General features: G+C 42.8%; 1 protein-coding gene across 3 annotated transcripts in view; it reads left to right on the forward strand.

Annotated features, from left to right (window-relative positions):
- Positions 1-17,238, forward strand: part of DDB1 (damage specific DNA binding protein 1) — a 162,026-nt gene that overhangs the window by 96,396 nt on the left and 48,392 nt on the right. For all 3 annotated transcript variants that reach the window (XM_085894874.1, XM_085894868.1, XM_085894883.1), the window contains exons 16-20: positions 2,972-3,179; positions 3,336-3,431; positions 6,586-6,697; positions 9,536-9,659; positions 14,628-14,792. In XM_085894874.1, coding sequence (XP_085751000.1) covers positions 2,972-3,179; positions 3,336-3,431; positions 6,586-6,697; positions 9,536-9,659; positions 14,628-14,792 — 705 coding nt within the window. The remainder of the gene's footprint in view (positions 1-2,971; positions 3,180-3,335; positions 3,432-6,585; positions 6,698-9,535; positions 9,660-14,627; positions 14,793-17,238) is intronic.

Below are 17,238 nucleotides of genomic sequence, written 5' to 3' on the forward strand. Positions count from 1 at the left end.
CCCCTCTCTCGCCCCCTCTCTCGCCCCCCTCTCTCGCCCCTCTCTCGCCCCCTCTCTCGCCCCCCTCTCTCGCCCCCTCTCTCGCCCCCTCTCTCGCCCCCTCTCTCGCCCCCTCTCTCGCCCCCTCTCTCTCGCCCCCTCTCTCGCCCCCTCTCTCGCCCCCCTCTCTCGCCCCCTCTCTCGCCCCCCTCTCTCGCCCCCTCTCTCGCCCCCCTCTCCCGCCCCCTCTCCCGCCCCTCCTCTCCCGCCCCTCCTCTCCCGCCCCTCCTCTCCCGCCCCTCCTCTCCCGCCCCCGCCTCTCCCGCCCCCGCCTCTCCCGCCCCCGCCTCTCTCGCCCCCCCCTCTCGCCAAATGTATTCACAAATGTCTACCAAGCACAACAATTAATTCAAACCTTGGGAAAAAACAGCTTTCAAACCTTGGGAAACACTTGTGAAACAGCTGAAACGGATGAAGAACGATATCAAATCTTGAAAAGGCGTATACTCAGGTCCGCAGCGTCGATTGTGACGTCATACCAAACAAAGAAGAAGAATTGTGACGTCAATCGTGCAAAAAAAATAATAATAATAAACATTGATTGTGACGTCATTCGTGATGTCATAGCACCGTGTCTTGTCGTTGGTTGACAGATAAATGGCCGTAACCTGGGAACCGCTTGTCCGATTAATATCAAACCTTGAAAAGGCACATCCGCGTGTCCCCTGCAATATTCCTGGCAAGTTTCAATCAGATCGGACTGGCGGTCGTCGAGAAATGGTGGCCGCATACATACATACAGACAGACAGACAGACAGAGATTGCTGGAATTATAGATAGATGAATCGAGTGTGCTTTAGAAATCCTGTGTCGAGTCGATGATCTGCAATGCCGGTATGAAGGTGATACTGGTACAGCGTTCTGTAATAGTCATACAGTTATGGCAATGGATTCTGACCATTGCCAATTATCAGCACTGATCTCGCTCAAACAAATCATTTTTCATCCAAGTTGAAGTTGGAAGTAAAATAACCATTCTCATCATTGGGGGGTAGGGGAGGGAGGAAGCCCTGTGTGGAAGTACTTTGAAAAATTACTATGTGTCAATGATGTATGTGTACGTCATACATGAATACGTAATGGACCATTGGACAATTATGTATTTTTGGAACCTGCGAAAAAGAAAAAAATAATCATCTAATTTTTATTTTATTTTAATAATATCGATATACCGGTATGACCTCACAGGTATATCGATGTCAAAAAAAAATTAATATCGACGGGATGTTTCTCATCAGCAGAGATTGGGGCACTTGTCAGGATAGAAGGGAAAATGGATGAAGCAAAATACAGAAAATCCTGGAGGAAAACCTGCTGCCTTCTGGAAGAAAGCTGAAATTGAGACAGAAGTTCACCTTTCAGCATGACAACAACCCAAACCACACAGCCAAAGTTACACTGGAGTGGCGAAGGAAAAAAATGTAAATGTCCTTGAGTGGCCCAGTCAGAGACCCGACCTAAATCTAATTTTAAAAAATCTGTGGCATGACTTGAAGATTGCTGTCCATAAACACTCCCCATGCAACTTGACTGAGCCTGAACAGTTTTGTACAGAAGATGGGAAAATACTGCCCAATCAAGGTGTGAAAAGTTGGTGGAGACCTAACCCAACAGACTCACAGCTGTAATTGCTGTCAAAGGTGCTTACACCAAGTATTAACCTTTGGGGGTGGACACTTATCCAACCAAGATAGTCTAGTTTTGTATTTTTTAATTAATTTTCTGAAATTTGTAGAATTTGTTTTTCATTTGGAAGTTGTGGGTTATAATGTGTAGATAAAGGTGGAAAAAGTCTGATTCAATGCAGTTTAATTCCAGGCTAGAAGGCAACAAATGGTGAAAATTTTGACAGTGGGTGTAGACTTTCTATAGGCAATGTGTAGCATGATATTTCAAAAAGTTGTGGATGGCTTCAGACAAAACTCCATGGATGAATTGGGGAGGTGACAAGCACACGTTGATTCTATTTTGGTTGAGGTACATATTCATATCCGGCCTATCAGTGGGAAACAAAACAAACTGTTCAGCCTGACAGAGATATGCACGCTACTGAGTGCGTTCTAATTTAATAAAATGAAATTTCAGTATCCTCCAAATTGTTTTTTATTGATTGAGAGGTGGACAATTCCTAAAACATGTTACTTCCTGACTCAAGTACAACACTCAATCATTTTCTCCACTGTTGTTGTCCTTCGCAGATCCAGTTTTATTTGTATTGGCAGTATCACATTTTTCACAGTCAACATGAGGGAGATTAAAAATGTCATCATTGTCACTTTCATCACATATCCTTTTGTCAGCTGACAAGGATTCAACAAAGCAGTTGGCAATCAAGTCACACCATCCCTATTAGAAATTTGTAAGCTTATTCATGAGAGAAAAGCCCCTTCCAACCCTCATGCAGCAGCATTAGAAATTGACGACAATGAGGTTTGGCACTACATCGCTGTTGATGCAAAGTTGGCAATCTCTGTTCAGGAATGTTGATGTGATCCCAAGCAACAAGTTTAATTTACTTACACTGCTATCTCGCAATACTTTTGGCTTAACTGATCAATATCCACGGGAATGCATGGAATTCCTGTTAATGACTTCCTGCAAAATTTACAAGCGGATGTCGAATGTCTGAACTGAAGTGAAATGCGATCATCAGGTAGACTTTTCGCCGTTCCCCTCCGTCGATCGCACCAAAATTGATGTTGATTAATTTGTGTGGCATATAAAACTTGCACAGACAAAGTATCGGAATTTTAACGATCTAAAACTGCAAAAACCTGAAAATGGCCATTCCTTACCACAAGTCACATTTTTTTGCATGTACTGAAAAACACTGATATCCTACTCATTTCATGGCGTCAGGTCTGAATATATAGGTGTGGCCCTCTCATATTGTCGCAGGAACATATGCTAAACACTATTTTGTGGTGTCCAGGATTTCTGAGTGATCGGAAGAAAGTTACGCTTGGCACGCAACCAACAGTGTTGCGGACCTTCAAGTCACTTTCCACCACAAATGTGTTTGCTTGTTCGGATCGGCCCACGGTCATCTACAGCAGTAACCACAAGCTTGTGTTCTCGAATGTCAATCTGAAAGAGGTCAACTACATGTGTCCCCTCAACTCGGAGGGGTATCCTGACAGGTACTTTATGGGGGCAGCTTTAGGAATATGAACAGACCAACTGTAAACCTACCTTGCACTGATTTTTATTTTTTATTTTTTCCAGGATTTATGATTTTGCATTGTGTCATGGTAGTTTGAGACATTAACTTAACAAACTGTTCTTGCTTCTCACAGCCTGGCCTTGGCGAACAACAGCACACTAACCATCGGCACAATAGATGAAATTCAGAAACTTCATATCCGTACAGTGCCACTTGGAGAATCTCCCAAGTGAGTTCCAGTTTTGCATATCTTTCTTTTTCTTTCACATTTAACCGATGTGGATGCTATGTATCTTTTGACTCGACCTTCTTGCTTTTCTCAATTGCTTGTTTGGTGATGGTAATTTTAATCTGAAACGAGGCACATTTTAAAAATCTGTGATTGCTAGATCTGATCATTGTCACATTTTTCACTTTTACATACTCCTCATTTGAAATTGTGAGCAAGATATCTCAAAAAGTTATTGACAGATTAGGGCGAAATTCAGTGTACAGGTTTGGTGTGTGACGAGGACGAATTGATTAGATTTTGGTGAAGATCTCGATCTCGATCTCGATTTGTTTACTGCAATTTTTAAGTGAATCTTCATCATTGAGCGGTTCAGCCAAAAACAATATTTAACACAATATCGCAAAACGTTATGGAATGATTGGGATTAAAATTGGGGGACAGGTTGGGTGCTTGACGAGGACAAATTGATTCGACTTTGGTGAAGATCTGGATCTGGATCCACATGTGAATTTTTTTTTAAAGCGTTTCTTCACCATTGAGAGATGGGGCCAAAAACGATATTATAGCATGATGCTTCAAAAAGTTATGCTCAAGTTATGACAGAACTCGGGAGATAAGTTGGGTAGGTGATGAGAACAAGCTGATTCGGTTTTGGTTCAGGCTCGGATGCAGATCTGGCTTATCAGTTGGATACAAAACGTAAACTGTTCAGCCTGGTGGAGGCATGCGCTCTACCGAGTGCCGTTCTCGTTTAAAACATCGTTTCCATTTTGGCCAGTCATCTGTGAAAAGACGACACGCTTTACAAAGCTTTCTTGTCTTTGTTTGGAAGAGATTATCTATGCACAAGACATGGGTACTTCCACAGAATGTAATATAAAATTCTGTAAGGTTGCATTTGCTGCTGAAAGGGAATGCTTAAGCAGTTTATTATCGTCACCAATTTTCTTTGCAGATTCTGCTCGGAGCACTTTTTCATTTTTATAGCCGAGTTCAGTCACTTATTTTACCCCTTTTCTTGTGATGTGGGGGTGTATAATGTTGTAATCTTTGTTGCCATGCTGGTGATCTGAACTCTGACATCTGAGCCTGGGGAAGGTTTTTTACCTACATTCTCTAATATACATGAATGTATGTGTTGTATACGAGTGTAAAGCCTGTCAAAAATGATGCGGTCAAGAGCATCTCCCCCATCACCACCATCACAGCACAGTTGTTAAAGTATATAACTCTCAGGCTTGTGGATTTACTTTTATTTCACAAAGAAAAGTATGATTATTTCAGAAATATGTTCATTATCATTGATATCAAATAGCAAATAAAACATTTTGAATGCATCTCATTTTTACAAATTATTTTTGCTATTTTTTTTTTTTTTACTAATGTATAAAAATTACTAGCATCTCACCTCTTGTCTTATAGTTGTGAAAACATCCGGAATGGTCATGCAATCGACCCAAATTCAGATGCGTGGAGTAAAAGTTTTGGACGGCATAAATTCTCCTTTGCTTAGTGGAAACAAAATGGTGAATGGCCCGAACACTGATATTTTTTGTGCTCCCTTTAAGTGACGAATGTGACGTCACTTCCGTGAACGTGTCTTCACTTCCTGCATGACAGAGGAAAGAAATTCACGAAGCGTTTATATATTTATATTGTGGAAATGATGTGTTGCAGCTAACATTGCATAGAATAGTTTAGTTATTTCCCTTCGTAAACGTAATGGAATAAGTGTGAGGTACTGTACTCGTGATGTTAGATATGCATCGTTTTATGTGCAGAAAGACGTCAACCAGCTTTCCTAATGTGTGTGTGTTTAAAAACCGCCAACCCTTCATCCCTTTTTTAATGTTCTAGCATTTGTACTCTGTGTCTTTTCCCAGGCAAAAATGTCCAGTTAGAACTATAGTATATGACGGTTGTACTCCCATATACTACAGTAGTCTGCAGAGAATTACTCCAGGAAATAAATGGTTTTTTTGCCTGGGTTGTGTTCATTTTGGGGGTAACACCAGGTCACTCAGCACACGTTTGGGTGGGAAACCCAAGATGACCATGCCAACCACCAGCAGTCATGTTCGGGGAGGTCATGGCAGGGATTGCCTTGAGGGGTGTACTGGGTCATTGCGTTGGAAGGGACAATTCCAACAGCCAACTACTTTTTAAGTGCAGTGATTATGACTTCACCATCGCAAAAACAGTCCTTCAACAAGCCATCAAAATCAAAATAACATGGATGCACCATAGATCTAAAGCATTGGCATATGCTGGATTATATCATTGTACGGCAAAGGGACATCAAGGATGTGTGGCATCATCCACTGTCTCAGAGTTTCCGAATGCTGATCCAACCATTGGCTGGTAAGAAGCATCATGTCCCAGCAGTTCATACCCAAACTGCCCAGACGCAGACTAAAACCTCTTATGAAGATTGATCTGGCTGCTCTTAAAGACCAAGTCAAGAAACACTGCAGCACTAACTAAAAGAGATCAAGCACCAATGATGGAAAAACATTGCTGCAGGGGTTTTAGGAAGATGTTGACAGGCATAACATGAAGGCTTTCTACCAAGCCTTTCAAGCCGTCTGTGGGCCCCATATCCAGGATTACAGCACCTGTCCTCATAGAAGATGGCAACTCGACTTCTTGCATACAGACATGCTCCGCCCATCAGGGCAGAATGCCATTCCAACAACATTCTGAACTGCCAACCAACAGTGCATGATGACATTGTTGACTCACTTCCACAACAATCCTGTCCTGGTGAGCTTGCCATTGAACCATTGAATCTCCAGTATAATACGTTAGGAGAATTTTGTATTCTTCAACTCGACACCAGAGATGGGAAAGTTTAACATCTCTTGTGATTATTGATAAACTGCTGCATGGTGAACCACTGCACTCTGTTGATGTGGTCTTCCCTGCCTTTCTGAAATTATTAACTTTCACATAATCATTCAACGGTTTGTTTCTTCGTAATCTTTCTCACTTATTTTGAAAATGTGAAGCCAAAATTTCAAGCACATATCACACACCATGTGTTGGGGTTAAATCATTCATTTTTGCTCTGAAGTTTGATTTTGTCTGCTCTATGCAAATTGGTTATTAGATGCTGTTTGCACATTTACATTTTATCCACTCTGCCCCTTAGACGGATCTGCTATCAAGAACAGTCTCAGTGCTTTGGAGTGCTGAGCTGTCGTGCAGAACTCATGGAGCAGGGGGAAGGCTTTGCTCTGCTGCGGCCCAGCGCAAGCACCCAGGTTGCTGACCCTCACTCGTTTCAGGCCTGCAGTGGCCTGGTTCAAGATTGTGCTTGCGACACACTTTTTAATCTATTTTGATCTCTAAAATACCTTTCATAAAATGTTGTCTTTACTTTGAACATGACACGGTATATTTTGGAGTCATTGGGGCAAGTATTTTTTTTTCTCAACTGTCATATTGTTGTGGGCCGAGGCTTGGTGGCGACAAAACGACCACCAGGGGGAGCAGTAGAGCCGTCTCCCACCGAACACCCGGAATTTAGGTCGTGACACTCGGACAACTCCGAAAGGTCACGGGTCACTTAGAGGGCCATGGTCGCCAATATTTCGATGGCGTGAAGTAGGGTCCACTTGTCTAATTCCAATTTACCTCAGTACTCACGCCGTCCAACTACCGGGGAAACCACACCCTCGGCCGACTTTGTCCGAATCGAGTCGCTATCACCGACTCTGATCCCGCGTAACCGAGCGAAAGTTACCAAAGCCGCGCCAGACCAAATGAACAATTTGCGGCACGAACAGCTTCACTAATTCTCAATACGCACCTTGCGAGGCCAATGAAGGAAAGCACAGAAAACAAGCTGGTACATTTTACAGGGGTTTATTACAAATAATAATCAGGAAGGGAGACACAGAGCAGAGTTATCACGAATAAAGAAATGTAATGTACAATGAACTAGAACGGGCACTCAGTAGAGCGCATACCTTCGCTAACGCTACATTTCCCCCCCCCTCCCAGAAACCTTTGAGTGTGAGGGTATTTAATCCCATACCACATCTCCCATCTCATATGTGTTATGATGGTTTAAAAACATTAAATTTCCTGCTGTTTGACTTGAAGTTTTACGGCACGAACGTGACCAAATTGTACGTGACCAAATTCACGTACATTGTGCAATTTCTGTATGAACTCCCTGATCTTTTTGGGTGTCAGTGTCAAGTCAATCTGATGACAACTGGTCACATTATAAGAAATAAGTTCAGTGACACCCCCCCCCCCCCAATGCTTTAAACTCCCCAATAAAGTCATTGTCAAATATTACACATCACAGGATAGGGAATTGAATTCTAAACATTTTGAATCTACTTGAATGCAAATTGTATAAGAATTGACCGCGTTATGATAATAAAGGTCGTTGACCCCCCTGACCTTTGACCCAAACCGCTAACAAAGGTAATGATGTCATTGTGTCATTTCATATATCACAAGATTGGGCATTGAATTCACAACATTTTGGCATTGGTTGCATGCAAATTGGATATAAATCGACCGCACTATGGAAAAATGACGATTTTGACCTTTTCATGACCTTGACCTTTGTACTCTTAATTTTGTAATTGGTATTAGTGTGTGGGGAACAGAACAGTCAACATTTTGGTGTTGGTTTCATGCAAATCGGATAAGAATTGACCGTGTTATGACTAAAACCGCACATTTTGCAATGTCGTGACCCCCCCCCTGACCTTTGACTCCCAACCGCTAATAAGGGTTATTACGTCATTGTGTCATGTCACATATCACAAGATGGGGCATTGAATTCTGAACATTTTGGCATTAGTTGCATGCAAATTGGATACAAACTGACCGCGCTATGGTAAAAAGACGATTTTGACCTTTTCATGACCTTGACCTTTGACCCGATCGCTCCCAAAATCTAATCAAATGGTCCTTGGATAATAACCAATCATCCCACCAAATTTGCTACGATTCAGTTCAATACTTTTGGAGTTATGCAAAAAACAAACAAACACACATATTCACAAATAAATAAATAAATACACAGCGATCAAAACATAACCTTCGCAACAAAGTTTGCGAAGGTAACAAGGCACTTAACTATTCTACTTAGACGGGGCACGCACACACACACACGCACACACACGCACACACACGCACACACACGCACACACACGCACACACACGCACACACACGCACACACACGCACACACACGCACACACACACACACACACACACACACACACACACGAGAAACTGGACCCATGGGTCTTTGGTCGGTAGAGCCGGGCCGGGGTACCTGTCCCGCCTCGTGCGGTGACACTGACCCGAACCACCACGGTGGGACTCGAACCCATGACCTTGTGAGCACCAAGACTGCAGACCGCTCAACCACGACCACAGACCGCACCGCAATCACCACCAAGACTGCAAACCGCTCAACCACGACCACAGACTGCGCCACAATTGCCACCAAGACTGCAGACGCGAGGCAGTCGCCTCGATCACTCCTGTCTGTCGTCCTCTCGTCTTTCTCTCTCTTGAGGTCGGAGGGGTTTCTTTTCTCGCCCCTCGCCTCCTGATTGGACGAGGGGTTGTCGGACGACTCGTGGTCAGCCTCCCGATTGGCTGAGGCGCACATGTGGTGCTCGCCCTTCACTCATTGGCTGGAGGAAGCAGTCCATGCCCTTCCTTGGAGCGGAGCCTCGACCCGAAGCGACGAAGGCTCCGCCCACTGCCTCAGCCAAAAACACGTGGGCAATGGCGACTGGGTCAAGTGAGGGAAGGTGGTGTTGTTGTCGTTGTTGTAAAAACCTAACTAAAAAAATAACTCGAAGCACACACGAAATTCCCATTAGACAGAAGGTGGGATTCTAACTATAAACACATACTTATCGAAATAACTAAGCTACGGGGACTGCTGTCTGTTTGTGTGCAAAAGGCTTCCAGATTCGTAACAATATGATTACTGTGAGTCTGATGCTGTTGTTTTAATGTAAAGTGATATCCTGGACATGTGTAGTATTTTTTTTTCACAATTTGAATTTGAATTTTGTCAATTTTCATTCTTTATTCTTTAATTGTCTTATTTTGCAGGCATTGTCAACTAGTGTGAGCAGTAGTAAACTGTTCTCAAGCAGCAGCACGCAGCATGAAGGCTCTTATGGGGATGAGGTCGAAGTGCACAGCCTCCTGGTCATTGACCAGCACACATTTGAGGGTGAGCATTTAGCATGAGGATTTTGAGTTGTTGGGGAGTCATAGTTGTCGAAGCTTCAGATTAATTTTTCTTGACGATGACAACTGAAGTCACCACATGTTGGGAAGAGAGAGTTGGGATAAGAGGATTGAAGTTGGTCCATGTTTTTGGTGAGTGAGGTGTAAATGGAGTCATCACTGTTTGGTGGATGGTACAACACTCATATAAACATGTGATGGGAGTGGAGGGGAAGCCGTAGCGAGAGGTATTCCTGTGGGTGTGGAGTAGTGAGGGAAGTGCATGGAGAGTGAGGAATAGAGTTTATGATGAAGAGAGCAACTCCTCCACCAGGACGAGGCTCAGGTCTGTCTTACCGGAGGAGGGATTAACCAGGTAGAGGTACGAGAGAGTCAGAGACGCCTTGAAGGAGGAAAGTTTCTGCAAAGCAGATTATGTCTGGTTTGGAAGTGGCGACCTGTATGGAAAGATGCCAGGTTTGAGTGAAGTCCACATTGTTGAGGAAGAGGGAGGGGAGGTGGAGGGTAGGATGGGGTAGGAGGTGGGGAGGTAAGGAGAGTTGTTGAAAGAGTGTGGGGGATTGCAGAGGAGCTGTGGAGAGGAGAGGGCTGGATGATGATGAGGAGGAGGAGGAAAGGCTTGGTGATGATGGGTTGCGGTACAGTGGGGAGTAATATGAGAGGTGGCAGAGGGAAGTTGAAGATTGGAGGAGGTGGAGCGATGAGATGGAAGAGACAGGGCAGGAAAGGAGGCAGCTTTGTGATTGTGACGGGGGGCAACTTTGAAAAGGGGACGTGAGGATGGAGATTTGAGGGAGAAGGGTGAGGAGGAAGTTTTTGAGAAAGGTGAGGGGGAAGCTTGGAAGCGGAACAGTGTGAAGGTTGCTTTAGGAGTGAGGGGTAAGAGGAAGGGGAGACGATGAGAGCAGGTCCGGCCAAGGGGCACGAGGGTAATTGGAGAGGTGGGGAGAGGGGAAGGATGAGACTTGGTATTGAGTCATTCCATCTGAAATCACAAAATTTAAGAAAATGTTCCCAGTTGACCCCCTCAGATTTACTTTAAACGTTCATAAAATAGTTCCCAGGTATCAAAATGAAGCTGCGTAAAATTTTAGGTAGATAGATGCGGTCAACTTCGAGATATTGAGGGTTGAAAATGTGGTTGTGGCCCTATTTGAATGGTCGTTGTGAACATCACAAAATGAACGGCTACTTTTAAACTCCCACAACTTTTTAAATATTTATGCTAGAGCCTTGAAATTTTCAGAGATTATTCTTCTATAACTGCTCTGTAAGAAACAAACATAGAACTGAGTATACCTCTCTTTTAAATTTTATGACCTGATCAGTTGAAATCCAGAAAAAAAAATTGGTTTTGCAGGAAGACCCAACTTTGAGATCCCATATATTTTTATTGACCCATCCCAGAAGCTTGAAATTTTTTCATGTAATAACTGTATGGTAGTAGTCTACAAATACATGTTTACTTTTCTTAATCAGTCATCTATAATAGTCATGATCCCTCAAAAATTGAAAAATTTCATTTTTCCCCGAAATTCAGGTGAGGATTGCAAATATATGACAAGGTATACCACTTCAAATTGTTCAGCATTGGAAAGAGCATATTCAAGTTTACAACAGTGTAAAATATCAAAGTGGTATATTTAAAAAATAAATATTTTCTAATTTTTTTTAAAACTGTTGTTAACACAGTCGTGAATACATGAAGTGTGTGCATGGTGTGGGCACCATGGTAATCATGAATGATTAGTTCTATGATTCAAATTAATAATACAAAAATATATCACATACTGCAATAACAATATAATAAAACATTTCACGTAAATGATTTGAATAGGTCCTTGATCTGCTTTTCCAAGTCAGGTGCGAGCTTGTTCTGCCTCCCAGTTGACGTTAGGGGAGCATCAATAACTTTCATCACATGGACCAAAGGAACCCAACAAATGTCCTCCCTTGAATGTAACTATATACACTGCTGACATCAGTAGATCAGCCACTATTCCTGAGTTCTATTTTTAGCCCGAGCCAGATGAGTTAAGCTCTTGCTATTTACAAATGAGAAACAAAGAATTACAAATTCAAATTTCAAAGTATTGTGTTCATGGTATCCTAATAGCAGATGATATGTATGTACATTGTATATCCATGTACTACACATATGTACTACATGTAAAAGGACTGTTAATTAAATAGCACACACAACGCGCACAGCACTGGCAGAACATCATTTATTCAAATATTTTTTTAAAATATTGATAGAAACATTATACCACTTTGATATTTGACACTTTTATAAACTTGAAAATGCTCTTTCCAATGGTGAACAATTTGAAGTGGTAGACCTTGTCATATATTTGCAATCCTCACCTGAATTTCGGGGAAAAATGAAAGTCGTGAATTATGATCGTGCAGAGAACCACACGTGAGAGAGGAAGTTGAAACATTTTAAGAGACCGTTGTTTTTGTTTGTTTGTTTGTTTGTTTGTTTGTTTTTGATAAAGATTGGGCAAGATAAGGTAAAGGGGAGGTTGAGGAAAAATAAACATGAAGTTGTTGGGTGAATTTGGATCGGCTAAAGTCGAAGGAAGATGGTTGGTCGGTAAAAGTTACAGGAAGAAGAAGAGAGGGTATAGAATTCACGTGGTTTCTGTCGGTGTCAGGTGAGAAGCGAAAAGATATGCAAAAGTTTTTTTTTAACATTGGGTAAAGGAAGGATTGAAGAAAAAAAATTGTGAAGGTGTATGATGAATGTGGGTTGGCAAAAGTAGAAGGAAGATGGTAGATCGGCAGAAGAGGGAGGAAGAAGAGTCAGTACAGTAAGTCATGTGGTTATGTGGGGTATAAGGTGAGAAGGTAAAAGTTTTTTTTTTTTTATTTGTTTACATTGTAAGACATGAGACATATGCTTTATTTGTGAGGGATAGATGGATGGTGGAGGGAAAAGTGGTGAAAATAAAAACTGATGGTTATAAGAGGAAAATACAAATAAACACGATCGTGCACATAGATGGGAAGACGGGTAGGCCTCAGGGAAACCAGATATGACAAGACTGATGAATACACACCAAATTAGCACAAGTACAAGTGTTTTGAAACAAAACCGAACGAGGAACACACAGCAAACATGGAGGCATCAAGATAGTCAAAATGCAACAAACAACGACCGGAAACTTATCTTTGACAAAGTCAGCAGAGATCCTGGAGAGAACCAACCATCGCTCAAAAACCAGAACCGGAAGTCTCAAAACCACTTGTGCCTCAGCTGTAAAATTAAGAAATTAGTTTTCTTGCTCATCAAGGCCAATTGTATTGTTGTGGGCCTGGGGTCGGTGGTGAGAACGACCACTAGGTGGGGAAAGCTTGCGTCGTCTCCCACCAAACTCCTGGAATTCTAGGCCATCGCTCGGATAACTCCACGAGCCGGCGGGTCTTCTAACCCACCATGGTCGCCAAAATCTCAACCGCGTAGCTTAGGGTCTATTTGTCTTTAAGCAATTTACCAAATTAACTACGCGATTTCGACTACTGGGGAAAGCATGCCCTCGGCACGTCTTGCACGAACCAGGTCACTCTACCGACTGCGGTAGAGTTCCAACTACCGACTACCAACTCCGGTTTGAGTGCAGCTCAGCAGAAACTGCCAAAGCCGTGCCGGCTGGAGTGAACAGATTATCGGGGATAAAACCCCGCCGAAACTCAGATCTGAACCATGCTGGACCAATTCACGATAGGACAGAAATGGACTGGGAATATTTCTACAAATGTTTATTTACAATAAAAAGACAAAGGCAAGACTTGAGGCGAATATGCAAGAAGGAATATTTACAATGAGCAAAAACACTTATTCAGATCTACTAACAAGACGGGCCCACACGCAGACACACACACACACACACACACACACACACACACACACACACACACACACACACACACACACACACACACACACACACTGAAAAGAAACCCAGAGTCGTTATTGGACCCTCGCACCCGTGGAGAGAGACACTGGGGGTCAGAGTTCGGTGGTGTTCCTGACAGTCGGAGGAAGGGCGTGCTCCACGATGCGGCACCTGACAAAGGTCATTGGTCTGGTCCCCAGTCGCACGTAGAGACTCTTGGTTCGTGGCGGAGCTCAGGCGGTGAACAATCGGGGTCCACGGAGGGAGGTCAGGGTCGCTCTGTCCTTCCTTAAGACTCCTCATAGCAGCCACCGTGAAAGCAAACTCGACCTGTTACAGCCATCGTGAAAGCAAACTCAACCGGACCCCCTTTTTTACAGTGTCGGAGATTTTATTGGCCACTCTCCACGGGGAGGGCCTTGGCGAAAACGCACCTCGCTGTCCACCTCTGATTGGACAAGGTCCTCCGGTCCACCTTTCTGGGGCGGGGCCTCGGCCCCTGCCAGGAGACCCCAGTCACTCCTCCACGTGGCTTCGCTCTCGACGAGTAACGGTGTCACCGCCGTGAAGGTCATCGTACAAGAGTTACAACGTTCGTGGGAGCCAAGAACTGGAACCGCGAGACCCCCTCTCGGCAAGTCAAGGTACGAGCAGCCAGCGGGTGGTGATGGAGCGTGATGAGCCGACGGGGTCATGCAGATGGAATGGTTTATTAGATGTAATAACCGAACTAAAAGAAATCGCAACGCACGCCTTTGATTCTCCCACTCGACAAAAGGAAGGGGATCTGACTACACACATACTTGGACGACATAACTGACTTTTGGGACATCTGTATGTCGGAAAAAACCTTGTCAGGCTGTTGTGAATATATCTGTTTACATGTAAAAATAGACTGTTGTGAATGTATCGTTTGTACAACTTTTTAAAATCACCCCTACATAATCTTTCCTAAATATCTTCAAAGTGAAAAACTAAGGTTGCTGAAGCCTTCTGACTTTATTGTACTTGGTGACTGCTTGGTGTACATGTCATGCTTGTGTGTTCAGTTCTGCATGCTCATCAGTTCCTGCCCAGCGAGTATACCCTCAGCATCGTGTCTTGCAAGCTCGGGAAGGATCCCACAACCTACTTTGTGGTCGGAACTGCAATGGTTTACCCAGATGAAGCTGAACCAAAGCAGGGCCGCATACTTGTGTTTCACTACACTGACGGTATGTGGTTTGGGAGGGGGAGGGGGGATGCTTTGGAGTATAGTGGAGGATAGTCATATATATATATATATATATATATATATATATATATATATATATATATATATATATATATATATATATATATATATATATATATATACACTGTCTGTAATTATTTATTTTTCTCAACAATTTCAACTTTAGCTCATATCCATTGACAATGAGCCTCGCTATTTTGCTTCTTTTTAAATAAAAGTGTATGCACTTTTTAGGAAAAAGCAGCTCACATTCTTGATGTTGTGCAGTCCTTATTACCCTCGCCAGAGGAGAGGGTATTGCATTTGCATCCATCTATCTGTCTCTCTCTCTGTCTGTCTTCTTGATTGTTTGTTTGTTTGTCCGCACAGAATGTGAGTACAGTTTTTCTCTGGAACTGCTTGGCGGATTGACACAAAATTTTCACCATTAGAGCAACTACTCATGGAGAATGCTTTGATGATAATTATGACGTCATAGGTCCCATGGTTTGGTTAGCCATGTTGGAAAAAGGAAAAACTGGACCTCCGTATCTCCGAAACCACACATGGAAAATATTTAAACTTGACACATGTCAAGTTCTCCGCATGGGGAATAAGAATGATTTTTGTATGTCATAGGTGCCTTCGTTATGACGTCATAATTGCATACATAGAATGCATAATTGCAATCCGATCAGTATGAAAAATTTTGAGCGTCATCTTGGGATAAATTGGTTGACAGAAAAAAAAATTGATGATTTCATCAGTCATGTGGTTCGGCAGTCTTTTGTTTTTTTTCCAACTTCAAAAATCTCTGAAACGGCTGAACAGATCGAGGCGAAACTTTACAACTATGACTGTCTATACATGAGGAACAAAAGGGCCCCACCTCTGACTTCATACGTCACATGGTTTGGTTGCCATAATTAATTTACCCTAAAACATTTTAAAATCTTCTCCAGAACGGCTGGACAGATGGAGGGGAAACTTCACACAAATGTTCCCCAAGTCTTGGATATCAGGGTGTTCATGAATAATTGATGACACATACATGCCTGGTGTTGGCTTAATGGTCATGGGGGCAGGCTTGGGATCCTTGGCTGTTGAATTAATACCAGGTGGGATTGATTCAGCCTGTTATCCTAATGAGGTCGGCAAAATGAGTACCAGCTTGCTGGTATCCTTTGTCGGAGTGGCGACCCGTCCAGGATTGTGCCCAACAGCCTCGGACACTGCTTAGGCAGCACCAATACTCTGCACAGAGTATGGTCCCAATGGATGGATGGATGGGACACGTAGTCTGGCAGCCATATTGAATTGAACGAAAATCTTGAAAAAAAAATCTATCTCTTGAACCGCTTCATCAATCGACATGAAACTTCACATTTATAATCTAGTTGTAATGAAGAATATATGTTTTAAATTTCAACCTGATCAGTTGCATGATCTGGCAGCCAGAATTTATTTTTTTGATCTGGGTTCTTTTTGATTTTTTTCCTTTTTTAGAGTAAGGCTCACTTGGCTGCGGCTGGACGGGTTTGAGGCTAGAGTACCACCAGCTGAATCCCGAATCCTATCCAGATTCTACCTGATGGCTTCGTCGATGCGTTTTCCTTGTTTGGGTTCCTTCTGTTGACTCCAATGCAGTACTATACCAGCAGTATTTGGTCTTCCATTTGATTTGAATTGAATTTATTATCTTGCCAAAACGAAGTTTTTGCAAGATATGTCCGTCAGCTTGTATGTTTTTTTTTTGTTTGTTTGTTTGTTTGTCTGTAATCATGTATAAAAAAAATTCTGCAGAGCACAGTTATCATTGGAAATTTTTGTAACTTCGCATATCAAAGGCCTATAGAGGTCCCTTTCAGTGCACAAAATTTTGAAGGTCAAAGGTCAAGGTCACTTTGTCGCAAATCAGGGGAGTCGACAAAACCCTTATTTTTTGAATAATTTTGATCGGATAGTCTTCAAACTTCATGGGAATATAGTTCATGGTCTGGCGCTCAGCTGATTAATTTTTGGTGGCGATTGGCCTTGACCTTCATGGTTAGCGCCTAAGGTCAAACATATTTGACGCCAAGGTCAAATTTTCAAGTTTTCGGAACCATATCGTGTAGTACCTCAAATTGAACACCTCGATGAGTGCTTTCTAGATATGTCAAGCTTGAGATATTATGACGTCATTTGGTGACGTTATGAGGCAAAAGCATATTTTTCATGGTTACTCTGTAGAACGATTCTCATCGGAATCTCTTGTAGGCAGATATTCCTCAAGTTGTCGCTCCTGGTGGATAGCAGCTCTGTTCACCTCAGTGTGACCTTAAAGAAGTCACACGTGGTCACCTTTTGGCAAGATACAGGTCACCCTGCGGGTGACATTGGTTTATTTTAATCTCATTCTGAATTCAATTGAATAACAACAAATGTCATGGGTCAGGGTCAAGTGT

The sequence above is a fragment of the Eptatretus burgeri genome, chromosome 1, assembly GCF_056783735.1.
Source record: "Eptatretus burgeri isolate ZD-2024b chromosome 1, Ebu_testis_v1, whole genome shotgun sequence".
Classification (NCBI taxonomy): domain Eukaryota; kingdom Metazoa; phylum Chordata; class Myxini; order Myxiniformes; family Myxinidae; genus Eptatretus; species Eptatretus burgeri.